This window comes from Mus musculus, chromosome 6 (genome assembly GCF_000001635.26).
Source record: "Mus musculus strain C57BL/6J chromosome 6, GRCm38.p6 C57BL/6J".
In the NCBI taxonomy this organism is placed as follows: domain Eukaryota; kingdom Metazoa; phylum Chordata; class Mammalia; order Rodentia; family Muridae; genus Mus; species Mus musculus.
In genome coordinates, this window is record NC_000072.6 from 70,913,089 (window position 1) to 70,941,072 (window position 27,984).

Sequence of the window (27,984 nt, forward strand, 5' to 3'; positions counted from 1 at the left end):
GTTCAGCACATGCACCAATTTTTCCTCCTTCCTTCCCTCCGAGATGAGGCCGGGACTATGAAACAATACCCCTTCGCATAAGGAACATCTTTCCCAGTTTATTTTTTGGTGCTTTCTCTGTGAGCATTGGCATGGAATTCCTTCATACGTTGAAACAGCGGGTATTCTCACACGTCTACTGGTAAAATGGCATCAAGGGGCCCCACCTATTCAAGATGGGGACCTTGACTCTCTGGTGATGGTCACAGAGACAGCCAGGGAGTAGAAGGTAGCCTTTGCCCACTTCTGGAGCAGGCTGCCGCTCCGGTTCCATGAGGCATGGGAAGTCGGCCCTCTGGTGAAGCCAGTAGGGGTCTTGCTGGGCCAGGTACAGCGCCAGGGATGCTGGGTAAGCATAATGGCAGGTGGTGGTAAACCTGCCGTCATCCTTCCTAGTAGTTACCCGTTCTTGTGGCGGGAAGAAGCCAGGGACTCCCAAGTCTAGGGCAGTCATGTAGGGTCTTCTGAAAGCAGGATAGCCTTCCTCCAGCTTGGGGTTGGGGTTGGGCTTGGGCTGGTAAAACTCTTTGCTCTGGAGCTGAGCGTCAAGCTTGGCCTGCTGGAGAAACAAAGAGAAGACTGAAAAGGTCGCTGAGGCAGGGCCCCTCAACGCATTCAGGACAAAATCCACACTACTGTTAAGAATGTTAAGTTCAGGGCTGGAGAGATGACTTGAAGATCGAGAGCACTGGCTGCTCCTACAGGGGACCCAGCACCCAAAACATTTTTATTTTGTTTGTGCGTGTGCTGGGAGAGGATGGTCCTGTGCACATCCGTACATGTGGATGCCAGGGATCAACTTCATACATTATTAAGGAACCATTTACCTTATCTTTGGAGACAGAGGCTCTCATTGGTGCCCATCAGGCTAGACTGCATAGCCAATAAGTTCCAGGGGTCTGCCTGTCTGTCTCCCTAGCACTGGAATGATGAGACATGCTACTGTGCCTGTGGGTTTTAGGGATCAAACCCAGGTCCTCATGCATGTGCATGCAAGGACTTTATTAAATGATTTATCTCCTCAGATCAAGTGATTCTATTTTGAGAGAGAGAGAAGTAGAAGAGGAGATGAGGAGGGAGAGGAGGAGGAGGAGGGCTCAGTATGGGCAAATAGCCAATAGACAGAGTGCTTGCCAAGTTCTGAGTTTAGTCCCCAGCACCACATAAACTGGGCCTGCTGCACAAGCCTATCTCCCCAGTACTCAAGAAGTGGAAGCAGGAGTATCAGAAATTTAAGTTCAAGGCCATTCTTGGCTATATAGTAAGCTTAAGGCTGGACCACGTGAGCCCTTATCTTTAAACAACAACAAAATTAATAGAATTCTACAAGCACATGGGAATCATTAAGCTAACCTTCAGAATATGGGAGTAAGAGAAGGAACACACATGCAGTGCCATAGCCGGTTAATAATGGGTACATTAATGTTAGTTTTATCAGTGTGACTTAAAGTTTTCTTACACTTAATTATTTGTTGTGCATGAATGTGTATATACCATGTTACATGTGGAGATACACACAGACTTGACATGACACGTGGAAATCAGAGAACAACTATGGGAGTTAATTCACTCTCTTCACCATGTGTGTCGTGGTGACAACCACCTCTACCTGCTGAGCCATCACAATGACCCTTATTAGTATTATTTAAATAGTAAGTGTACATGACTTACAATTTTAAATGTGCTGTATATTTTGGCATATCACATGCATGCATGTACACACACAAACACTCACATGCGTGCGTGTGCACACACATACACAAACATGCAAAACATTTAAAGCCACAGTATCTGAATTAAAACAAAAATCATGGGACTAGGGAGATGGTTCAGTGGTTACGATCATTCACTGTACTTGCATGGTGGCTCACAACCATCTATAACTCCAGTTCCAGTGGATTCCACACCTTCTTCTGACTTCTGTGGGCCTGCATGTATATAGTACACAAACATACATGCAGGCAAAACACACATAAAATAAAATAGTCTAAAATAAAGATGGTTCCAGGGAATCGTTGCATGGATAACAGGCCTACGAGTGTTCTTCCTGTTAATGTACAGGCAATCCCACTGGTTTGCTCTTAGGGACACAGCAACTGCTTACATCATCACCTGCTGCCATCACCTACCACTGCCTCCAGGTGCACCAGAAGTATGCTACAGATAATAGCACCCCCTGCCACCCCAGCTCGCTCTTCTCTCTCTCTCTCTCTCTCTCTCTCTCTCTCTCTCTCTCTGTGTGTGTGTGTGTGTTTCCTCTCTTCATTCTCTGTGTGTACCACCTCTCTGCCTCATCTCTCTTGCTCTCATGGTTTTCTTTCTCTTCCCTGTCTATCTGTCTATCTACATGGCCATTTGTCTGTCTCTATCCTTTCTCCAGGCGGTCACTCCTCTCCCCTCCCCAGTAAGCATCTTTTACACCAGATCCGCTGCATGGAGTAATTCCTAAGGGTACATCTTGGCATGGGCCTGCCAAAGGAACCCCCTCACTGCATTACTCTCCATAACACCTACCTCTTGTGGCGTGACTCTAGAATATTTGTACTTCCCAAAGGGCTTATAGTCCACCATGTATGAGCTTTGGTATATATCTAGGTCCACGTGGTTCTAGAAGACAAGTGAGAAAAAAATGCAAGAGCCTGTTCCTGTCATTGTTCCAGTTGCAGCTGTTGCGGGACTTCTTATGACACCAGGGGTTTGCTTGTAGGACCTGGCTTCTGTCCCTTACCACCCTCCCCAATTCTTCTGTGCCCCATTCACCCTCCCACCATCACAGGAGCCTGGCATATGCACCTACTGCCTGATGAAAACAAAACTGTTCTCCTTGCCAACAAAATAACTCCAATGTATCTTCTAAGACCCCTGTCGAATGTCACTTTCCCCAATCAGTCTCCTACCTCTTTATGCCCAGCTTTCAGGAATGAAGACCTTCTTCCTTTCCCCTCTGCTTCAGTAATACACTTTGCATATGTTCTTCCAAGAGACCACAGTTCCATTCCCAGAACCCACAGAAGGCAGCTTGGACTTACCTGTAGTTCTAGGGAGATCCAACCTCTAGCCTCTGACCAATAAGGGCACACACACACACACACACACACACACACACACACACCCTTAAAATAGTAAATCTTTACAAAGGAATTCAATTAAGTAGCTGTGTGTAGTGGTGCACAAGGTGGACACTGGCTCCTAGTCAGACCTGGTGGTTCTCCTTTTTATTCCCAGTACTTGGGGAACAGAGGCAGGTAGATCTGGTCTACATAGTGAGTTTCAGGACAACTAGGTCTATGGAGAGATACCTTGTCCAAAAAGAAAAAAAAAAACAAAAAAAAACAAAAACAACAACAACAACAACAAAAAAACAGATACTGACTGCAAAGGACAAATGAACAAAAATCATCAAAGAAGAAGCAAGCTGGGAAGGAAAGATGATGGCTCAGCAGTTAAGAGCCCTTGTTACTCTTGTAGAAGACCTGGGTTCAGTTCTTAGCACATATAGAGGCTCACAGCTATCCATAACTCCAATTTAAGGGTATCCAATGCCCTCATCTGGCTTCCATGAGCACCAGGCCTGCATACACACATGCGTACAGGCAAAACACTCACACACACACACACACACACACACTAAAAATAAGCCAATCTCAAAAAAAAAAAGCAAACAAAAAATAATTTAGCCAGGTATGGTGGTTTATACCTTTAATCCCAGTACTGAGGAGAGAGAGTCAGGAAGATCTGCTGAGACCAATCTGGTCTACATAGCAAGACATTGTTGGAGATTGGTTCTAATGCTTTGATCCATATGGGAATCTGTGTGTCTAAATGCTAAAGGTCCCTGTCCCCAGTTGGTTTTTGATAGATTACTAAAGATGACAGTGTGTCAATGATTGGGCAAAGGGAGACAAGGTGGGACCTTAGAGTTTTGCAAGCTAGGACACAGGGAGGTGAAGAAAAATTGTGATGAAGGGAGGGGGACGGATACAGATGGACATAGGAGCTGCAGGAGATAAGCCAACCAGCCATGTGAGATTTAGGGTAAGTGGCCATTGGCCACTTCCCCGATTGGGCCTAGGATAGCAGGCAGAGGATTAGAAGTTCCCAGACACTGAGCTAGATGGCATATAAAAATAAGCTAATGTGTGTGTATCTTTCATTTGAGGACCCAAAGATTCCCTGGGTGGGTGGCTGGAAGAGTGACCCACTGGGAGCAAAACGTGGTGTAGCAAAAAAATTACTGCTACAAGACATAGCAAGTTCCAGGCCATCCAGGGCTGCACAGTGAGACTCTGTCTCAAAAAACTAAAAATCTAAACAAAAACAAAAACCTTAAAAAAACAAAAGCAGCCACCGTAACAACAAACTTAATGAGGTAGACTTATTTTAGCTTTGTCTCAGAAGTCCAGTGCCAATGCTTTGTATACCATGGGTGCCTAATAAATTCATAATGAATAAATAAATCCCCGGCTCAGTGAAAACTTTCCGTGGTGCTACATACCTAACACTGATACCTAGGGGGGACAGAAACCTACATCACTCACCTTTTGGGGTCTCACCACACGTGCCATGGCCAAGGACCTGGAAAGACATGTCAGTTAGCCTTGCTCTGCCTCCAGCAGGGGCAAAATCCCACTGTTTGCACAGTTATGCAAAGCAAGCAGGGTGGTTCTGGTCCCATTAGTCCATGCCCTCTCTGCCTTCCCTAAAACTCTACCTTATATGTTCCCTGGGGCTAGTGGAGGCACTGGGATGAGTGTGTGGGGCCCTGAGAGAAAGGGTTTAGAACAGGATTCACTCAAAATATCAGATCCGTTTCTTCAAAAGCTACATCAAATAGCAAAGCAAGTTTAACAACCAAGGGGCAGAAGCCATGACTTTACAGCATCCACCAATCCTTGTGGTGTAAATCCCCAGCACGGCCATTTCAAGCTTGCTGATGCTGAACTGCAGAGATGTGATACAGTGGGATCTCAGCCAGTGGGAATCAGGGCTCACACTGTCTAGAGGAGGCAGGCCCAGATCTGGAGCTCCAACAGTTCAGAACAGGATGTCCAAGATAAAGAACGTTGAGTCACATTCTCAAATAAGGATAAACATGAAGAGCCAATCCTGTCTCTCATGATCAACCCTGAAATCTTCAAGGAAACCATGTTGTGGGTATCTCTGTCTGTCTGTCTGTCCGTCTGTCTCTCTCCCCTACCCTCCTTTCCTCTCTGATAGGTTTTCATACAGCCCAGGCTGGCCTCAAAGCTGCTAAGTAGCTGAGAATTACCTCAAACTTCTGATTTTCCTATCTCAACCTCCTGAATGCTAAGATTAGAAACGTGTACCACACAGCTTCAGTCTCAGCCCATATGAGGCAGAGGCAAGTGGATCTCTGCGAGTTCAATGCTGGCCTGGTCTACATAGTGAGTTCTAGGCTAGCCAGGGCTACATAGAGAGACCTTGTCTCAAAGACAAAAACAAACGTAACCAAAATGTAAGTGTGCACCACCATGTCTGGGCTATGCTGAGCTAGGAATTGAATTCAGAGCCTCATATACTAGGCAAGCACCCCACCAACTAAGCTACATCCCCAGCAATCGCTCCCTCATTTCATTCCCAGGACTACTCTGTCCATGCTGGTCAGCTGGCTGTGGTACCGGCCAGACCTCAACTGATATCCCATGTTTCCTCTTTTCTGAATACAGACAGGATTTCACTTTAGTTCCAAACCTACCTTTTCCTTTGGCAAGACACGATGTTCTTGCCCTTTCAACCCCAGGTGCCCCAGCTGTATGGAGAGTCCTGTTGGCACTGCCTTGATGACTTATCACCCCCTGAGACCAGCCCTGACCTACACAATTGAAACTGCTTTGTTCATCTTGTCTGGTCATTGTGATGTTGGTAGCTAGTCAGCTCTCCTCATGTCAGTTGCCCTATCCCTGTCTTACCCCTCCGGGAGTCTCAGGACATCTGGACCAACTGGATCAGAATAAACCTGGCTGACTGTATGACACCAGAGGGGAGATGCTTTCAAGACTCTACACATCAAGCTTTTGCCAGGAGGGGCATTTGGTTGATGACGTCAGATTAGGTTTAACCAAACCCATGCCCTGGCAGGTTTCCATCATCTTAGAACCTGGCTCAACCTATTTGTCAAAAGCTTTTTCTCTTTTACTTGTACTAACAAAGCTATTTAAAAACAAACAAACAAACAAACAAAAAACCCAAAGCAGAAAATAGCAAGTGTTGTTGAGAATCTCATACACCGTTGGTGATAGTATCTTCAAAGGTAAGCACAGGGGCACACAAGATGCTTGCCCCTAAATGGTACTACCTGTGTTTGAACCTGGGATTTACATGGTGGAACAGAGAGCCAGTTCTTGAAAGTTGCCCTCTGACCTCCACATGAAAATACAGATATAAATAATTGTTTTGAAAACACATGGAAAAGAGCGATGTGGTCTGGAAAATTCACTTATAGTCCTATAGTATGAGGAATTAAAAGCAGAGACGCAGAGGTACTGGGTGCTACTGTGCATAGCAGCAGAATTCACGGTGCCTAATTGGCCAGTAGTTGCTGAAGGGGGTCACCCAAATGGTTCAAGCATACAGAATGAAAGGCGTGTCACTCAGTGCCACAAAGGAACAAAGTTCTGAGCCGTGCTACAGAGGGAATGAAACTTGAAAACATGCTGAGCTCAAAAACTAGTCACAAAAAGACAAGCGCGATTGCCAAATGCAGAGGCAGAGTGAGAAATGATTGGTTTTTATTTGGCACTTAGGAGAGCAGCCTGCACGAGAATCTGGGTGTTGTTCATGAAGCCTGGGCAGGTTCCTTCATTCCAGAGTCCTTCACTGGGGACTGAAACCCTGTGTTCGTCAGTCTTTCTTACCACAGACAACAGCACAAATGATCACACTCTACTAAATTTAGCAATGCAATACAGCACGCCCCTTGTGTACACGTGGTATATATTTGTGTGCGTGCACGAGCATGCTTATATGCATGTGGAAGCCAGAGGTCAGCACCACTCCCCACCATAGCTTTGGAGACAGGATCTCTCACTGGGTGTAATCTGGGTAGGCTAGTTAGCCAGTGAGCTGGAGGGTTCTGCCCCTCTGCATCCACAGCATTGAGAGCACAGATGTGTTCCACCGTGCCCAGTGGGGGATCTGAACTCAGGCCCTCATGCTAGTGTGGTAAACACTGTATCCCCTAACTGAGCTTCCCCAGCCCCCTCGGTTTTTTTTTTTCAAGTTTTTGAACAAGGTTTCTCTTGGTAGCCTTGGCTGTCATGGAACTCACTCTGTAGACCAGGCTGGTCTCCAACTCACAGAAATCCACCTGCCCCTGCCTCCCAAGTTCTGGGATTAAAGGGGTGTAGTACTACTGCCCAGGGTTATATGCCTCTCAAGAACAAAAGTATGAAACATGTTTTTTCCCATAATGCTTATTATCATATACTTTACTGACATGCAAATGTGTGTTTTCTACATTCGCATTTGCAAGGGATGAAAAAATACTCCAGGAAGCAAATTTTGTCTTGTTCATTTTGTATCGCTTTCCCTGCATTGTGCAAGCTGATCCTCACTTCAAGGGTCTTCCCATCTCAGCTTCCAGAAACTCCATCCTGGGTGTGTACGTGTGGTGCATTGTGTAGGGTAGGGTAAGACATATGAAGTAAAAATGTAGTAACCAAAAGGACTGTAGAAACGTGGTTGTGCTAAATTAAACAACACTTAAAAGGTTGAAAACATAATGGAAACTTAAAAGGCTGAAGAGTGAGTGACCTTTGTGGACAGGCTCCAATAACCCAGATAGCAGGAGCAACCAAGGATCTCAAGAACACCATTTGTTCTTCAGTCTCGTCCCTTCCCCTTCCCCCCAGGGACAATAGTCACCTCCAAATTGAGAAAACACTTGCCCAAGCACACTCACAGATTTGGCTGTGACAAGCAAAAGAAGTTCTCTGCGTTTAGCTACTTGACTCCCGACTCTAGTCAGTTGTAGGAGCTGCAGAATGCCCCCAACGCTTTTCTTAGTGTGAATCCCACTTCAACCCCTGTACCTCAGAGGGAGAGTCGGGTTCCCAAATTTCTGTTTATGCAAATTCAGCCTGTTAATATCATTAGGTCAGGAGGAAATTCTTCCAACTCAGGAGCCCTAGTTCCTCGAGGCTTCTATTAAAGGGATTACAATCCACTTCCTCCCTAGAAGGGCTAATGCGCCACGGGAAGCCTCCAGGCCAGAGATTAAAGCATTTATGCCTTTAATTAGGAGCAGCCTTTCCCCGAGCGCCCGAAACACAAACAACCAGGCCACATTACAAAGCACAATGCCCTCTCCTAGATCCTGGAGGGCGTGGCACCAAACAGGCATTTCCCAAAGTAGGGCCTTGTCCCCAGGCTCTCCGCACAAATTAAGCCCCCTTCACTTCAAGAACAAACAACCAGGTAAGGCAGATGCAGGGCCCAGCGGGGCCAGAGGAAGAGGTCTGGTTAAGATCCAGGTGGGATTGCCATGTCTCTAGGATGCGCTATCTAGTGAGGATGCTGCACTCTCTCACAGCAGGGGATCGTTAGCTTTCAAGGAGACTGCTGTGGAAATGACAGAGCATCTGTGCCCATGCGATGCTGTTGCACAAGGAGCACACAGGCTCTGTCCTTTCCCAGTCCTGATGCAGCCCTTGAGGGTCCCCGAAGGTCTGGGTTTCTCCAGGAGCAGCCGAGGGGCCTGTGTTTCAGTTGCCTGGGATTCATGATTATTGGCCTGCTATCTGCCTTCTCCTTTCTTTGTCGCCAACCCTAGAGTAATCTACACTGAAGCCACTTCTCTAGCAGCTCAGGATTCTTAGGACTGAAACGGGAAACCGCGTCGTTAATGTCGCCCCCTGCTGTTCATATAGGAGAAAGCAGCGGTCCAGAGTTTTTCCAGGTGCTTGGACAACGCAAGGCAGGTGGGGGCTCATTGTGTAGGAAAAAAATACTGTCAAGAGTCCCTGCAATTATTAAAGAGGCCTAAGAACTTGAGGCCTCTCACTTCGTTGCTCAGTAAAATATCTAGCAGGTACATCCCAAAGGAGCCCTGAACTGCTGAGCAACACACCCTAGATACAGTTCCCCTTTTACGTGGACAGAACTATGACAAAAGTGTCATCTATAAGTTAGGCACCGTGCATTGTTAGAGACATCACAATTAAATAGAAATATGAGAATAATTGACTATAATAAAGTTTATTTAAGGCTCACAAACGGAGCCAAGCGTGGCTAGTACATGCCTTTTATCCCTGGCATTGAAGAGGCACACAGAGAGAAGCAGGTCTCTGTGACATAGTGAGTTCCAGGACACCCAGGGCTATGTAGAGAGACTCTGTCTCGATAGATAGATAGATAGATAGATAGATAGATAGATAGATAGATAGATAGATAGATAGATAGATAGACAGATAGACAGATAGATAGAGATACAGACAGACAGATAGGTAGATAGCATGATAGCGCAGCCAGTTAAGGCCAAGACACCTCACTAGCCTCAAAACTCTGTCATGGGAACTTTCTTCCACACAGTCCAGGAGGGTGACACTGGCCTTTTGTCCTAGCACAAAAAGAGGAGGTGGAAGCAGGAGGAATTTAAGTTCATCTTTAGTTATATAGTGAGTTGGAAACCACCTTGGTCTATGTGAGACACTGTGGCAAAACAGATAAACAAAAACTCAAAGAGATCTGACAGCCTTCTCTCTTTTTGCTCTGTGTGGACCCTTAAGTGGATTGGACGGTGCTACCCCCACTGGGAAGTAACGTGGTCTCAGTATAGTCAGAAATGCTACTCTATCTGATACACGTTCAGAGACAACCTCCCAAATGATGTATTACCAGCTAGCTGGGCGTCATCCCTCAGCCTCGTTAGATGGGATTTACCACACATGGCTAGCTCAGGGTCACTCGGCAACTACAGTTGAGCTACGTTATTTTCTTCCTGAGAATAACCTCACGGAATATGTGTATCAGAACCACACCTGGTTAGGTAGGCCTACTAGAGGCTGAGGTAGGAGGAGCATAGGTTCAAGGACAGTTTGGGCCACATAATGAGGACAAGTCTGTCTTAAAAGAAAAAGCAAAGATAACAAGAAAAGAGTGCTGGGGTTATAATTCAGTGGTAGAGCTTAGCGTGCATGAGGCCTTCAATTCAATATTCAGTATTGAGAAGTAATAAAGCTACTCCATCTCTAGTATGCTTCAACATACTGAAAACATGATCATTAATTTTTTTTTTTTTTTTTTTTTTTTTTTTTTGCTCTGGCTGTCCTGGAATTCACTTTGTAGACCAGGCTGGCCTCGAACTCAGAAATCCGCCTGCCTCTGACTCCCAAGTGCTGGGATTAAAGGCGTGTACCACCACCGCCCAGTTGATCCTTAATTTTTTTTAAAGATTAATTTATTTTATTTTATGTGCATGAGTATTTGCCTGCATGCTTATATATGTGCACCATGTGCATGCCTAGTGCCATGGATTCCCTGCAGCTGGAGTTACAGATAGCTGTGAGTTGCCACATGGATGCTGGGAATTGAACCCGGATCCTCTAGAGGAGCAGTCGGTGCTCTTAACCACTGGGCCATTTCTAAAGCCCTCGAGCATTATAAGTTTTTAAAGATGCATTTATTTTATTTTATGTGTATGAGCATCTTGCCTGCATGTACATATGTGTATTGCATTGTGTGCCTGGTACCTGAAGAGTCCAGAAGAGGGTGTGAGGTTCCCCTTTAACTGGTGTTAAAGATGGTTTTGAGCCACTAAGTGGGGTGCTGTGACTCAAGCCTGGGTCCTTTGCAAGTGTAACAAACACTCTAACCACTGAGCCATCTCCCTAGCCCAACACGGACATTGTTTAAGAAAAACACACAAGCGAACCAACTATCTTCCTAGTCTACTATCGGAGACCGCTGTGTCTTTAGGTTTAACTTATTTCTCCTGCCTAACAGTCACGTTATTAAGCTATCCAGTTACAGGGCCAGTGAGATCTCTGGCCAAGGCTTGCTGCCACGCCTGACAACCGGAGTTTGATACTCAGAACTCCTATGATAGGAGAACTGACTTGTGAAAGTTGTTCTCTGACCACACATGTGAATGAATACTCATCAACACACACACATACACACACACACACACACACACACACACACACACACATCAATATATGAAACAATATACTACTTAATAAAATAAAAATTTTAAACTTATCCAATCATAGAAGCTAGGCATGGCAGTGCATGCTTGCAACACCAGCACTTGGGAGGTAGAGGCAGGAGGATCAGGAGTTCAATGACATTCTCATCTATAAAGTGAGTTCCAGGTCAACCTGAGCTATATGAAATTTATTATTTTTTTTAAAAAGGATCCAATCCGAGTTACACCTGCTTCCTGATGTATAGTTTCCTGTACTGAAATGAATTGAAATGAAGAATTGCATGTTGCTTCTTCATGCAATATTATTAGGTGTCTTAACTGGCATAACCTTTGAAGGTGATTGGCTATATCTGCTCAAAAGGCCAAGGCTCTAGTCTTTCATCTAGCACTTGCCTCTCTATATGTCGTCTAACAGCAACAATTGATCCCCTATGCAAAGAGAGGCGTGATATGGTTCATTATGACTCAAAATCACAAAAATCTGTATGTACCTAAATCTACTTTTACAGAAACTAACACTAATTTAGATGCATGCAAATTATAAAACATTAGTGATATTTAAAGAAAATAAAATAATTCATCAGAAGGATTGCTATGGAAAGATGCCCAGGACCATGAGAAGAAGAAAAAAACATTTCGTGAAGATAGTAAAATATAATTTTGATATCTTTGAGGATAAATAGATAAGGTCTTCCTGCCTAAAATCTTGGAAACAAGGGCTGGAGAGATGGCTCAGTGGTTAAGAGAATTGACTGCTCTTCTGGAGGTCATGAGTTTAAATCCTAGCAATATATGGTGGCTCACAACCATCCATAATGAGAAACAATAAACAAACAAAAACCAGACAAATAAATAAGAAAAATAAAAAGCTTGGAAACGAAATGGAAATGACAGCTGTCAGCATCTCTACCCCATAATAAGCGTAGGATTGTGTCCTGAGGGTGGTCAGTAAGGTCCCATTGCTACTCCTGATGGCAGAGATAATGGAAAGGAGTTGATGCCACAAAGAGCTGAAAGCACACTGCTTCTGAGAGATCTATTTCGCCCAACCATCACTGCAGCATATTATCTGAGCTTATTTTGCCTCCTGGTTCCTCTGTCAACTTTCCTAAATTCTTTCAAATGCTTTTTGGGCCATGTGTCCAGGGTCAGTGCTGGGTCAGGCCATTTAGATGTTGAAAGGGTAAGGTGGTCAGTAAGTCACACCTTCATTCTCTGCGTGCTCGACCTGGCTGCCGATGTGTAATCTCAAGAGAGCATCTCCCTTTATGCCATCACATTGGAATAAGGTAGAGAGAAGAGCACCTTCCCTGGGAGTGGTGTTGACAGACCAGCAAGTCACTTTAGGGTCAGCCGGCCTGCTCGCACCTCAGAACATAGAGCAGGCAAGGGGAGGCTGAGGAAAAGTCACAGAAATGTTGGCAGTGAGGATCTTAGCATGTGGCCAGTACTCCTCAAGTGGTGACGATGAATAGAGACTGCCTTGCCCCATCCCAGATTCTCCAAACCAAAATTTGATGGGGAAGGCAGGGGAGAAGCACGAATATTAATTTTTTTTTCCCAGAGAAAGAGGTTTTGTGTGTAGCCCTGTACTGGAATTCCTCCTGCAGGCCAGGCTGGCCTCAAACTTAAGAGATATGTCTGCCTCTGTCTCCTAAGTGCTGAGATTGAAGGCATGCATCAGCATGCTCTGTGGTAAATCAACATTTTAAATGAGATTTTGCAGGAATGCTTCTGTACACCGAAGTCTATAAACAGCAGAAAGCAACTTGGGTGGTATCTGCCATGGTTCTGTCTTTCAGAATACCATTGTGTTTTATTACATCTTTGTATGAAGTATTTGGACAAGCAGCCAAGAAATTCTAGGTCTCTCTACTATATCAAGGCAAGGGGTGTTAGACTAGGAGTGTTAACACACACCTATAATGCCAGTGCTTGGGAGTCAGAGGTAGGTGGATTGCCACGAGTTCAAGACTATCCTGGGCCACTTTGGAAACTCCAGGACAGTCTGGCTTACAAAACAAAACACCAAAAAAAAAAAAAAAAAAAACCACAAAAAAACAAAACAAAAACAAAACAAAACAAAACCAACCAAACAAACAAACAAACAACAAGGATGAGGAAGAACAAGAGTAGGAAATAATTTGAAGTTGGCCTTAAATGGTATCCTCTCTCTATTTCACCAATATCAAACCTAATGCCAAAGAAGTGACAATAATATTAAGAAAATAAGCTGGGTATTGTGGGGCTCACCTTTAATCTCATCACTTGGGAGGTGGAAGCAGGAAGATGGAGGAGGCCAGCCTGAGCTACAGAACAAGTTCCAGGATGGCCAGGGCTACACAGAGAAACCACCTGTTTCAAAAACAAAAACAAAACAACAAGGAGGAGGAGGAGGAGAAAGAAGAAGAGAAAGAAGGGGAAAGAAAGAGAGAGAGGGAGGGAGGGAGGGAGGGAGGGAGGGAGGGAGGGAGGGAGGGAGGGAGGAAGGAAGGAAGGAAGGAAGGAAGGAAGGAAGGAAGGAAGAAAGAAAGAAAGAAAGAAAGAAAGAAAGAAAGAAAGAAAGAAAGAAAGAAGACACGAAACACACACACATCCTTTACTTATTCACTTCATTAACAAACACCACTGTGTGCCTCAGATTTTAAATGTGTGCACACATATATGTATGTGTGTAAATTTGGTCATTCACTCTCAGAGATTCCTTCTCTATTTGTGTTCATTTATAACCTGTCAAATAAACAGGTAAAACTTGGGTTTTCCCTTCTCAGTAAAATCTTGAGGGTCATTGTGTCATTGGCTAAAGTCAATTACCTACGTATATAAGATTTCACCATCCCTTCCCTCCTCTTTCCCTCCTCTCTCCTTCCTTGCATCCCTCCCTTCATTGCAGTGTCTAGTAAGACTGTATATATATATATACATTAGCCATTGAGGATATATAAGTGAACAAAAATAAGGCGTTAAGTTGGTGTTCCACTCTCTTGGGATATATAGCTATAGATATATAGACACAGGTATATAATCGTATACATATATATCTATAGACACATATATATAATATGTATGTCACATAGATATAACAGAATAAAAAGTTGTGGCTTGGGAGAGCAACCTGACTTCATGCAGGGATTTTGGACTTGGGTTTACAGTACTCATTGCTTTTACACTTATTTATATGATTCTTGGTGGCTCCTTTAGTTTTCGGTCTTCTTACAGGAAAATCAAATAAAGGCTTTGGGAGAAGGGGTGGTGACTCACACCTTTAGTCCCAGCATTTAGAAGGCCAGCCTCGTCTACCTAGCATGTTCTGGGGCAGCCAGGGCTTCATAGAGAGACCTTGTCTTTAAAATTAAAGGAGGTTGGGTAAGCCAGCTCAAAGGGTAAATGCACTTGTTGCAACGCCTGATGACCTGAGTTCAATTCCCATGTCCCACATGGTAAAAGTAAGTATCCCTCTGACCGTCACACCCTGTGACACCCTCCCTAACACATGCTAAATAAATAAATATAATTAAAGTTTCAGAAAAAGAAAAGGCAAATTCAAATGTCTCCTGGGTAGGTCTGTGACTGAGAAGAAATCCATACAGGACTCCACGTGTGACACTGAACAGGCACAGAGGTCTACCCTCTCAAAATCCAAAGCCATGTGCATATATGTGTAAGTCACATATGTAGTTCACCCAATTCTAAATCCATCAGTTAAAAAACTGAGCTCTTCTACCCTGAAACTGATTCTCCCTCTTGTTTGAAAAACAATCTAGGCAGAAAATCAAGAGCCCTGTGATTAACCTCAAGACCGTCAGCTATGCTCTTGGGTATGTAGGCCATTCCCCAGTCCCTTTCCCAAGAGACAGACCCTGCTGTGAGCTTTGAATGAACTTCTCTGCCTTCTCAATTCTCTATGCTGCCAACAGATTGATTGATTGATTGATTGATTGATTGATTGATTGATTGACTGACTGACTGGTTGATTGATTTTGAGACAAGGTCTCTTGTATCTCAGACTGTATTCAACCTGCTAGGTGGCCAAGCATAGTCTTGAATTCCTGATTGCCCTACCTCCACCTCTTGAGTTCTGGGAGAGGCATAGACCACCATGCCTGATATAGATCATGCTGACCATTGAATCCAAGGTGTCATGTATGCTAAGCAAACACACTACTAACCGAGCTTTGCCTTCAGCACCAGAATCACCTTTTAATTTTCTCTATTCTTGAGAATTTTAAGCAGGTATACAATGAAATATGACTATATCTAACCCCTATTTTCCTTCTCAAACTCCCCTCACATCCCCCACAGTGTACCTACCTTCCAGCTTCATGTCTTTTTTTCTTAAAAAAAAAACAAAAAAACACATTAAGTCCCTGTAGTATGGATGGCTGTAGGGCCATCCACTAGAGCACGGGTGACCCTACCAGTGGCTCTACAGCCTCCAAAAAAAGAAAAGAAAAAGAAAGATTGATTCTCCCTCTCTCCCAGGTCCACGGTTAGAACCAGCCAATGTTCCCTATTGCCCTTGGATGGTGATGCAAATCATGGACTCATGTAAAAGTGAGAGAAATTAAAAAGGGGAAATTAGCTGATACCTCCTTATCAGCTAATATACGAGGTTCCTCTAGGCCTGACTCCTGTCTGAACCTTGCTATCTTTAAACACCTAGTTAGCCGAGAATTGGTGATGTACACCTTTAATCCCAGTATTCAAAAAGTAGAGGGACAGGAGGATATCTGTGAGTTCGAGGCCAGCCTGTTCTACAAAGTGAGATTCAGGATATTCAGGACTACATCATAGATTCCTTGTCTCAAAAATGAAACAAACAAACAAAAAACACACAAAAAACTAAAATCAAAAACAATAAACAGGGGCGGGAAAGATGGCTCAGTGGTTGGGAGCACTGGCTGTTCTTCCAGTGGTCCCAGGTTCAGTTCCTGGCACCCACAAGACAGCTTACACCTATGTAACTTCAGTTCCAGGGCTTCTGATACCCTCACACAGTTATAAATGCAGGCAAAACACAAATAAACATATAAAAATAAATTATATAGGACTGGAGAGATGGCTCGGTGGCTAAGAGCACTGACTGCTCTTCCACAGATCCTGAGTTCAATTCCCAGCAACCACATGGTGGCTCACAACCATCTGTAATGGGACCTGATGGCCTCTTCTGGTGTGTCTGAAGACAATTACAGTGTACTCATATACATAAAATCAATAATTCTTTAAACAAATAAATTATATAAAAAAAACAATAAACAAACTCATGGTTTATTATGTGATATATGATTGCTTGGGGGAAAGTTTTTGCACACAGATAACTGGTACAAATGGACCTCTAGATGGACACAGGAACAAACAGCCTGCTCAGGAAAAGACTCCTTTTACAAAGCCCCTTCACAGTCATAATCTACTGGGAGCAGAATGAGGATGACGATGGTGGTGGTGGTGGTGGTGGTGGTGGTGGTGGTGGTGTGTGTGTGTGTGTGTGTGTAAGAGAGAGAGAAAGAGAGAGAGATGACAAGCATGCCACAACACACTTGTGAAAGCCAGAGGAAAAAGAAAGCCTTGTAGGCTCAGTTCTTTCCTTTCTCTTTTACATGGGCCCATGATTTGCATCATCCCGCTTTACCCATTGAGCCATCGCTGCCCTCTGCTCAACTTATTTCAAGGTATTGTCCTTGCAGCTATTATTGAGGTAAGGATCTCAAAATGACATTATTTGTCACTTTGACAGGGTGAACACAGAATCCAACGATGGGTATCCTTAGAAAAGGTGGTCCCACCTCTGCTTTGCCAAGGGTTTTATTCTCTGTGAGTCTGCTGCATGTGTGTTTATTCACCCTCAATAAATGTCTTTCTTCAACTGCTAAAGAAGAAAGAGAGAGAGAAAGAAAGAGAGAGACAGAGACAAAGACAAAGACAGAGAGACAGAGAGAAAGAAAAAGGTGGCCCAGTGGTACAAGTCGGTGATTAAGAGTACTTGCTGCTCTTCCAGAGGACCCAAATCCATTGCCAACATCCACACTGGCTGGTTCACAAACAGCTGTAACTACAGCTCTGAACTATCATATGTCCTTTCCTGGCTTCCATGAATACCTGAACACATGATGCATGTGCACACATACACAAAAATAAAAGCAAATAAAAAAATTAAAGATAAGTTCTCAGTATGTAGACTAGGCTGGCCTTGAACTCACAAAGGCATGCCTGTCTCTGCCTCTGCTGGGAGTAAGGCCTATGCTATTACTCTTGAAAATCTGTTTTACCTTTTCTACTTTGTTTTCCATTGAATAAATGTTCCTTGCTACGTTTAAGGAAACACAGCCCCCCCCCCACCCCCCAATGTGGTAGCCATCTTTAAACAATTATTTTTAGATTTATTTTATTTGTGTGTGTGTGTTTGTCTTGCACAGATGTTTGCCTTGCACAGATGTATCTGTGCCCATATACCACATGCATGCCAACAGAGGTCTGAAGAGAGTGTCAGACCCCCTGGAACTAGAATTAGAAATGGTTATGAACCACCAAGAGCATCTAGTGCTCTTAAACACTGAGCCATCCATCCATCCATCCATCTCTCCAGCCCCTATGGTAACCATCTCAATCACTACGGGCAGTGTCCACCATGGTCATCTCTCACTATTCACTATTCACTCCTTTTTTTGGGTTTTTTTTTTTCTTTCTTTTTTTTTTTTTTTGGTTTTTCGAGACAGGGTTTCTCTGTGTAGCCCTGGCTGTCCTAGAACTCACTTTGTAGACCAGGCTGGCCTCGAACTCAGAAATCTGCCTGCCTCTGCCTACCGAGTGCTAGGATTAAAGGCGTGCACCACCACGCCTGGCTATTCACTCCATCTTTCCACCATGGCACGGTGTTTCTATACTTAGGTAGTGCAGGTAACACCATCACCCTGACTCCATACCAGATGGGAGTTGGTTGATCTGACTGTGTAAATGACTGTGTCTCACCAGCTGGCTGTTGAATGATTTGCTATGCTCTTCCCTCAGCTGAGGGCTCAGGGGCCAATCCTATGGACTTCTAGCCAAGTCCCAAGTGAGGCTGCTCTGGCAACAGCTGCTTGCACCTACACTCAGTGCTGAGCTCGTCCGCAGCAAGCAGGGTATCTACATCTTCTGCTTTATGCTAAGTAAGGAGTGAGTACACAAAGCCACAACTGAAGGATGATGCATTAGACCAGCAGCTGTAGATTTTCCTAGCAGCCAGCAGTAGCACGAACAAAAAAGAAATCAGTCTTTCCTAAGCCAGAATGGATACATGGAAGGAGAAAGGCCCAAGAGAACTACAAAGAATACAGTCCTGGCTGGAGGTGCTGGGAGATCCAATTCCCTGGCTAGATACTGGAGTACATTCCCTTTAATGTGTTAAGTTAGTTTAGGCTGAGTCTTCTGTTACCTGCTACCAAAAGATGCCTGAGAGAGTAAGAGCCACATTTGCCATCAATATTCCACACTGCCTCTGAGGATGCCACAAAGTGGATATTCGGTACATACCCCTCGATTTGTGCAAGGATGCCTGCTAATTTCTTCTCACAGGATCCAGTGATTGCCTCAATCAGGCTCAGAGCTAGCTTGGGTCTGCTTCTGTTTGGTTTTGGTTTATGTATATATGTGTATCTTCATGAGTGTCTGCCATGAATGTGCCCCAGGACACCAGAAGAGGGCACTGAAGTCCCTGGAGCTGGAGTTATAGGCAGTTGTGAATTGCTAACACAGGAGCCGGCAACTGAACTCTTGTCTTCTGGAAGAGCAGGAAACACTAGGAGCCCTTAACCCCTGAGCATCTCTCCAACCTTCTTTCTTTCCTTTTTTCTTTGCTTTTGTTTTTTGCTTTTCAAGTCAGGGTCTCTCTGTGTAGCCCTGGCTGTCCTGGAACTCCCTTTGTAGACCAGGCTGGACTTAAACTTAGAGATCTGCCTGCCTCTACCTCCCAAGTGAATTCAAAGCATGTACCACCAGCAACAGGCTCATGGTTTTTTTTTTTTTTTTTTTTTTTTTTTTTTTTTTTTTTTTTTTTTGGTTTTTTGTTTGTTTTTTTAAGACACAGTCTATCAATATGTACCCCTAGCTGACCTCGGACTCACTATGACTGTCTCTGAACTCATAGCAGTTACCCTTGCCTATGCCTGAGAAATGCTGACATCACAGGCATGGACATCTGGATAAATCTGCTTCTTGCCTGGTCCCTTTCTGCTTCCTAGTGTTCTAGGCTGAAATGAGCCCAACTTGGTTTCACTCGCCAGTGACCATCTTAGGTTACTAGCTCACAACTGCTGTAGATTTTCTTCTAGTTATGAATTGATTATTCAATTCATTCATTCATGAGTTGAGTTTGAGACAGGATGTGTAGACCAGGCTGGTCTCCGGTTTGTAGGTAATCTCCCACTGTTTAGACTCTGGAAAGTTAGGATTACAGGCATAAGCCACCACACCTGGGCACTAATGAATCTTGATCATCCTTGAACATTTCACTTTACAAAACGAGGCTGCCTGCTTCACTATTAATCAGTGAGTTGTGTGTATTCTCTGTACTATGTTCCTCAGCTACTTGATTCTCGAGCCATCAAGTTTATTTCTTCTGCCAAAACCAGATGCCTATGCATACTTGCAATGATTCCAGGAGTAAAAGCCCCTCAGGGCACACCTGTGATTCCCAAGGTGGATCCAGGAGGGAGGAGGTCAAGAATTCAGAGCTAAGTAGAGAGGCCTTTCATAAATTAGAAAACAAAACATGGGCCGGGCGTGGTGGCACATGCCTTTAATCCCAGCACTTGGGAGGCAGAGGCAGGTGGATTTCTGAGTTCCAGGCCAGCCTGGTCTACAGAGTGAGTTCCAGGCCAGCCAGGGCTATACAGAGAAACCCCGTCTCAAAAACAAAACAAAACAAAAACAAAAAACAAACAAACAAAAAAGAAAACAAAAACATGGATTTGATAATATCCATGACTTTAATATCAGGTTCTTGAGAAACTGAAGCAGGAAGATCACAAATCTGAGTCCCATTTGACTCCCGAGTGAATTCAAGAAAGGCAGGGGCAGCTTAGCCATACCCTGTATCAAAATAAAAGGTGTGAAAGGGGCCAGTTGTGGTGCTGTACTCCTTTAATCCCAGCACTCAGGAGGCTGAAGCCGGTAGATCTTGAGTCTGAGGATACCCTGGTCTACATAGTGAAACCCTGTCTCTATAATTAAATTAAAGAGCAGCTGGACATACAGCTAATTGGTAGAGCAGGATGCCTAACATGTTTGCAACTCTGGGTTCAACCCTCAGCAACACACACACACACACACACATTCATGTGGAGCGGCACATCTTTTTACCCTCCCCTTTGTGTGCTTTGCTCTGGTTGCGAGAGCACGGTCTAGGGCTGCGAGGACTTATTACTATCGATGTAGTTTAAAACCACAGCAAATATAGTCAGTCACAATCCTGCAGTCCAGAAGTCTAAATCCAAGGTGGCAGCAAGCCTCTTTTCCTCATCTCGTGTCCTGTGTCCTTAAGTGTTCCTTGGTGTGTAAGGGCAGAGCTGCCTTCTCTGCCCACCTTGCTGCCTTCACAGGGCTATTCTCTCTGTGTGTCCCTGTGTTCTTTCCCACCTCTTGTGATCATGTTCCAGTTTTATTTATGGCCTACCCTCAGCTTATACGACCTCAGCTTGATTCTCACCTAAATAGCTCTGTAAAAGCCCCATTTCCAGAGAAAGTTACTCTTAAGGAGCTGGAATGGGGGCAGGGTGGCATATACTACCACACCTCCTTAGAATGGGGATCTTGCTGAAAACATAGCCCTGCTACCCTGGGCAATTTCACTAAATACTCGCTGCCCACCAAGCTCTGCTGGACTAAACATGACTCAGTCCCAGGTGCTTCCTGAAGCCACCTAGGAAAGCAACACTGGGTAGCATCAGAGAACAATGGTTCCCGCATGGTGCTGCAGGCCGGTGACCCCAGCACTGGAGAAAAGAAGGCAGGATCCAGAATTCAAGATCACCTCAATTCAACATAGCAAGTTCAAGGCTGGCGCGGTGAGATTTGAAAATAGGGCTGTTGGTATGTGGGTAAGGGGGAAGCTAGCAGAACATTAGCCATGATACAATGCGCTTTATTAAAAGAGAAGCACTCTGTTCCTGTACCCTGTGCTACACGAGACCCTGCCTAAAAAAATAACAATTTAATCAAAGTGAAATAATAAGTACTAGCAGTACAGAGCAATGAGGCTGAGTGTGGGGCTCATCCAGAAAAGGAACTCACTCAGAAGCAGGGTTTGGAGGGAGGCAGGGTGTAGTGAGGTGAGTGAAAGGTTGAAGGGTGGATGCCTGCCTGGGGGAATCCAGGGCACTGCTGTAAAGAGGGGCCTCCGGGTGCATCTTCCCAGCAGGCAAGCCTTTCTGCTGAATCGCTCCCTTCCCCGAAGGCTGCCTTTGATATTCAATTGGACCAGATTTTAACTGATAAGCAGAGGTTGTGGGGTCTTCTGAGGCTGGATTCCAGACCCTGATTATCTAGGAGGGTGGATTTGGCAGGAGGGCCAGTCTGCCCTTAGCTGGGCACTCCTTTCTTGGCCCGACCTGCTTGCAACTAAATAACTGTGTCTCTTGGGGGGCAGTTCCTTTAATCGTGCAGTAGGAAGAAACAGAGTGTGTGGGTGCACTGGCACTCATAAATAGCTGGGCCCTATTTCCTTTATGACACAACATTTTAAAGGACAAGAAGACTCTGTCCCTTTCTTTGATGTTATTTTCTAAGTCTAACTATAATAGATCCCAAGGAAAGAAAGTTAACATGGAAATAAAAATATTAAGATCCGTGCTAAGGGAAACAAGAAAGGATAATGAATGTAGGTATAATGAAAGAGAAACATAGAGGCTTGCTCTCTGTCTCTCTCTCTCTCTCTGTCTCTCTCTCTCTCTCTCTCTCTTTCTCTCTCTCTCTGTTCTCCTATATATACTTATTTACTACTAAAAATGAAATAATGAAATAACACATCAAGATTTCCTTTTATTGCAGATTTTTGAAAAACCAGAAACTCTGAGCTGGCAAGATATCTGAAAAAGATACTTGCTGCCAAACTGGTCTGAGTTCTATCCCTGCAACCCACCCAGTGGCAGGAAAGAACTGATTCTCAGAAGCTGTATTCTGACTCCCTCTTGCACATGGTGGCACACATGTGCACTCATGTGCGCACACACACACACACACACACACACGCGCACACACGCACTCACACACACACTTGGAAAAAATAAAATAAAAAACATGTAAAAACAATTTTTAAGAAGTCTGGTGCAGTGGTGGCACACACCTTTAATCTCAGCACTCAGGAGGCAGAGGAAGGAGGATCTCTGAGTTTGAGGCCAGCCTGGACTACAGAAAGAGTTCCAGAACAGCCAAATAAATAAACAAATAAATAAACAAACAGACAAACAAACAAAAATATTTAAGAAGAAAAAGAAAACCAGACATCCTAATCTATCCTCGTTCACACTAACTGAGCTACCCCAATAGTCTCTCCACAGCCTTGCTCACACTTGCGTCTTCCAACACATGGGATACTGGAGATGTAGTGATGCTTCTTCAGGTCAAATCAAAGCACAACGTAGTCATTTTTAGACATTCAACAACAGAGTCTTTATAAATTACTTGTAACGAGTCCAGAAAAAGATCCTCAGTTCCAAAAAGAAAAGAAAAGAAAAGAAAAGAAAGAGAGAGAGAGAGAGAGAGAGAGAGAGAGAGAGAGAGAGAGAGAACATGCCAGAGCAATAGAGAAATGCATCACAGAGCACACGCTGCCTAAGGGTTCACACCCACACTGCTCAGCTTCTCCTAGTGCATATGTCTCACTGCCGTGTGACAGCACGAGCACGAAGGAGCCATGTGATTCGGCCTATTTCAACTCTTGGTCATGATCATCCCTACACCAGGAGAGATGGAGCAGAAGCTGCAGGGCAGCTGAGGTCCCACTTTACCTTCACTGTGATCTCTTTAAACAAATGCCTCTTAGTTGTTCTCTTTTAATCAAAATATATGCTGCTCGGGAGATATATATTAGTTTTTCCTCCTGTGTTTATTCAGTCTCCCAACCCTCTCTTCAGTCTAGAGAAAAAGTTCTCTTTGGTCAGGACCTGGGGTAGCCCTTCTGCTATCTTTTTCTTCCTCCTCCTCCCCCTTCTTACTCCCTCCCCCCTCTTCCTCTTCTTCTTCCTCCTCCTCATCATCATCATTAAAATTTGAGACAGGTTCTTACTTTGTTGCTCTGCCTGGTCTGGAACTCTTTATATAGTAGACCAGGCTGCCTTCAGACTCATAGAGACCCACCTGCCCCTGCCTCCTGAGTTCTAGGATTAAAGGCAGGTGCCCCCATACCTGGCTGGAAAGATCCTTTATTAACACTCAAGACATGAGCTGCCTTTGAGAAAATGAGACCTTGAATGAGACCAAACCCATCTTCTATTTTTTCTTTTTTCCATTTACATGTGGTTTACATATGTGCAGGCATATATGCATATGATGCACATATATGTGTATGGGCATGTGGAGGCCTAAGGCTGATGTGAGAACATCATCCCCTATTGTTCCTCCACTTTACTCATTGAAGGCAGGGTCTCTCAACCAGAGCTCTCCAATATGACTAGTCTAGATAGATAGATAGATAGATAGATAGATAGATAGATAGATAGATAGAGCTGGAAATCCTGTCTCTGCCTTGTAAAGCTAGAATTTCAGGCAGATGGCCACGCCCAACTGGCATTTACTTGATGAATGTGTTCTGGGGACCAGAACTCCTGTCCTCATGCCTCTGTGACAAGTGCTCTAACCATTGAGCCATCTCGCCAGCCCACCATCTCTACTCAATCCATTATTCTATAGCTACACTGAAAGAGATTGAACTGCCTTCATAAACTGACAACCAGTGGAGTCCACAGAAGCCCGGAGACTTTTGCTGTCGGCACTGGCCAGAGTCTGTGGAGGCCAGGATGAAGCATCTCTTCTGCCCTCAACTCTGTGGAAAGGGCTATTTTACCATCTGCAGGGCTTGAGAAGTCCACCTTCCAGGCCTGAGCCGGTGCATCTGTGAATCAAATGCTGTGCCTCCTCGTTTCAGTCGGCGAGGTCTAACTAGAATAGCTTCCTGCTTGCCTCAGTACCATCGTCAAATTTTAACAGCAAGTGATGCTTTTATCTGAGCACTTGGGACAGAGGCAGGATCTCTGAGTCCAAAGTCAGCTTGGTCTACAGAGCGAGATCCAGGATAGCCAGGGATACCCAGAGAAACCCTGTCTCTAACAATAACAGAAATAAAACAAAATATAAAATAGCAAAGGCAGCTGTTTCATTTGGTCCATAGTTACGCTAGCTGAGGAACAGAAGCCTAGAGTCCCATAGAATCAACAAAGCATCTACAGCTCTTTTGTATGGAAAGCCTTGCTACTTTCCAGGATTTCTGACTTATTAATCAGGATAGAAATCTTTTGATGTATATCAATAAGTATATGGTTAGAATTCTTAAGACAGTGGCCTTGCTCCCTGAGGCTTATCTCTAGTCCAATCATATTGTGGCCTTTAGATGGGGCACCAAAGCTGCATGAAGAGAATTTCTGATTTTACTGCATTTCCAATGGCATGGAGGGGAGCAAAACTAAAAAATGAGAGGGAGGATTTAAAACTAATAGGAATTTCCACAGGCCTTCTAAATCAGATAAAGGCCTCTGGTGCATTCACGGAATCTTCTAGATCTTCCAGCCCTGATGTTATCCACAGGGCGAGGAACAAAAAGGGAAGTTGTGGCTGAAGGGTTAAAGAAACCCTCTGACTTGTAGTGAGTGTGATTATGATGATAATTCCCTCATCTTGTAAAGATGCTGTATTTAGAACAGGGTGTCAGCTCTGGGGATGAAACACAGGGGTAGGATTCCCCCGTGAAGGTAAAACATGTTAAGATCCTGCCCCTTGGTAGAAAATACATGTTGCTACATTGAAACAATAAGACAACAGGGGTCTTGAGGGGGAAAGCAAAACAACAACAAAAATCCTCTACCTTGTGTCTCGGAACCCAAGAGACTTCAGGATATTTACCTCCAAAAGCTTTTGGAAAGCAATGGTCCTGCACCTTCGTCCTTGAAGTTTGGGGACAGGCAGCTGAAGAATGCCCGAGGTACTTTCATGAAGGAATAGGGAGGGTAGATTTTCACTGGAGAGGAAGTGAGATGAGGCACTGGGGGAAAACAAACACTTTGCACTTCAAGGTGGACTGAAATTTCTCCCTTGCCCTGGCCCTCTTCTCCCATGACCTCTGAGGTCCACCATGCACCTTAGCTGAAGTACAGATCAAGGGGGACAGGTGACTTTTGACACAAACCGAAACAGCCCAGTTGTTTAATTATCTCTTTAGGGAAAAGGCAGACCCTCACCCTGCTGATGTGTCAGTTTAAGCAGGCAGCTGTTCAGAGCTGTGGCTTTTAGTTTTCTGGGTGGCTTTGTGTTACCTAAAAGCACAAAAAGGCTGATGGAGAAAAGTCAGAGTGAATTATTGAAGGCTGAAATGATTCTTAGTAAGAACGAGTGTAGGTGGGTGGTTCTAATATTTCTCACATTAGAATCTCATGTTAGCTGAGTAGTGAAGGTGCTTCTGTTGTTTTGTTTGGATTTTACATAGGATCTCTCTATGAAGCCCAGTTGCCTTGAACTCACTGTGTATACCAGGCCGGCCCCAAACTTGTTTCAGACCGCTTGTCTCCCTTCCAAGTCCTGTGGTTACCTGATGCATGCTTAGCTCTTGTTTCAAAATTAATTTTTTAAAATTCATTTTATTTTTAATTATTTACTTATTATTATATGTGTATCTACACGTACAGTGTATGGGAAGGGGGTGAATGCATGTGCCATGGCATGCAGGTGGAGGTCAGAGGACAACTTTTCCCTGGTGAGTTCTCTCTCTCCTTATTCCTCTGTGTGGATCCCAGGAATCAAACTCAGGTTCTTAGGCTTGTGAGGCAAAAGTCTTTTACCTGCAGTGCCATCTCTCCAATCCTCTCTGTGTGTGTGTGTGTGTGTGTGTGTGTGTGTGTGTGTGTGTGTGTAATATATTCCAATTGTCAAATATTATATTAGCACCAATTATATGGCCAATGTTGAAAATCTCAAGCTCACCTGAGTGTGATGGCAAAGGCACTCAGGAGGCAGAATCTCTGTGACTTTAAGGACAGCCTGGTCTACAGAGTGAGTTCCAGGACAGACACAGACAGACACACAGACAGACAGACACACACACACACACACACACACACACAGAGGAAGATAAGGCTGAACAAGTGGAATTCTTAGTTCTCTGACCTCAGTTTTCTCATCTGAAGGATTACTGAGAAGCTGCCCGCTCATTCAGTGACCTCGGGCAAAGCAGACGGCAGCTCTGACATAACCATGACCAAAGCAATTTGGGGAGGAAAGGGTTTATTCAGCTTATGCTTCCACATCACAGTTCATCATCAAAGGAAGTCAGGACAGGAACTCAAGCAGGGCAGGAACCTGGAGGCAGGAGCTGACACAGAGGCCAAGAAGAGATAATGCTTACTGGCTTGGTCTCCATGGCTTGCTCAATCTGCTTTCTTAGAGACCCCAGGCTGACCAACCCAGGGATAGCCCCACCCACTGTTCATTAATTACAAAAATGCCCTATAGCAGTGGTTCTCAACCTTCCAACTGCTGTGACCCTTTAATACAGTTTCTCATGTCCTGGGGACCCCCAACCATAAAATTATTTTCATTGCTACTTCATAACTGCAAGTTTGCTACTGTTATGAATCATAATGTAAATGTCTGATATGCAGGCTATCTGATATTCAACCCCTGTGAAAGTGTCATTCGACCCCCAAAGGGGCCTCGACCTACAGGTTGAGAAAGACTGCCCTACAGGTTTGTCAGCTTGCAGTCCGAGCTTATGGAGGCATTTTCTCAACTGAAGTTCTCTCCTCTCGGAGGACTATAGCTTGTGCCAAGTTGACATAAAACTAGCCAGCACATTTGTTATCTCTATTTCTCTTCTTGGATTTGAAACTGCCTGGGTTTTATTTGCAGCGTGCAAAAACATCTGCCCAAAGTGGTGCTTTGACAGGATCTCTGTTAGTGCCATTCTCACAGAAAATAGAGCAGACCCAGAGGTGCAGAAACACCAAGGAGAAGAACAAAGGATGGTGAGAGCTGAGAGAAGCATCCCCAGGCCGTGGCTGTCCCTCCTGCGTCACCTGGCTCTCCTAACGTGTGGATGGGAGGGGTGCTTGTGGATAAGCAGAGCGCTCCCAGGGTGGCCTGTCTTCTCACCTGCCTGCTTTGTGCATGAATCACTGCCCAGTCTTGTTGAAATGGTGCAGAAACCTCAATAGGCTTAAAAAGGTAAATCCAATGTAGATTTATACAATGCAAGATATTATCTCTGCGTGGGCCCTGGCCGTCACTGGACATGTTTACCCAGCCCCACTGGTGAACAGAAAGACCTTAGTTTCTTTAGGATGTAGAATAACCTCCCTGTCTCCAACCTCATCTGCCACTTCTCTCCATCCTGACAAATCTTTCTTTCCCCTTAACTGCTTATCATCTCTTTTGACATCCATAATATCCATTTGATCTATATCAGTGGTTCTCAACCTGTGGGACTGGACCCCTCTGGGGTTCCAAAGACCCTTTCACAAGGGCCGCATATCAGATATCCTGCATATCAGACATTTACATTACAGTTCAGAATGGTAGCAAAATTACAGTTACCATTATGA

General features: G+C 44.5%; 1 protein-coding gene across 4 annotated transcripts in view; it reads right to left on the reverse strand.

Moving 5' to 3' along the window:
• Window positions 1–27,984, reverse strand: part of Tex37 (testis expressed 37) — a 38,007-nt gene continuing 10,023 nt past the window's right edge. The window contains exons 1-4 of one of the 4 annotated variants that reach the window (NM_001355766.1): window positions 5,756–5,834; window positions 4,578–4,614; window positions 2,554–2,646; window positions 1–595 (exon numbers count right to left, since the gene is read on the reverse strand). In NM_001355766.1, coding sequence (NP_001342695.1) covers window positions 176–595; window positions 2,554–2,646; window positions 4,578–4,604 — 540 coding nt within the window. In that variant the 5' untranslated portion in view covers window positions 4,605–4,614; window positions 5,756–5,834 and the 3' untranslated portion in view covers window positions 1–175. Of the gene's footprint in view, window positions 599–2,553; window positions 2,647–4,577; window positions 4,615–5,755; window positions 5,835–27,984 lie in introns of those variants that run through there. The other 3 variants (NM_028825.3, XM_030255637.1, XM_030255636.1) reach the window with 3 other exon arrangements.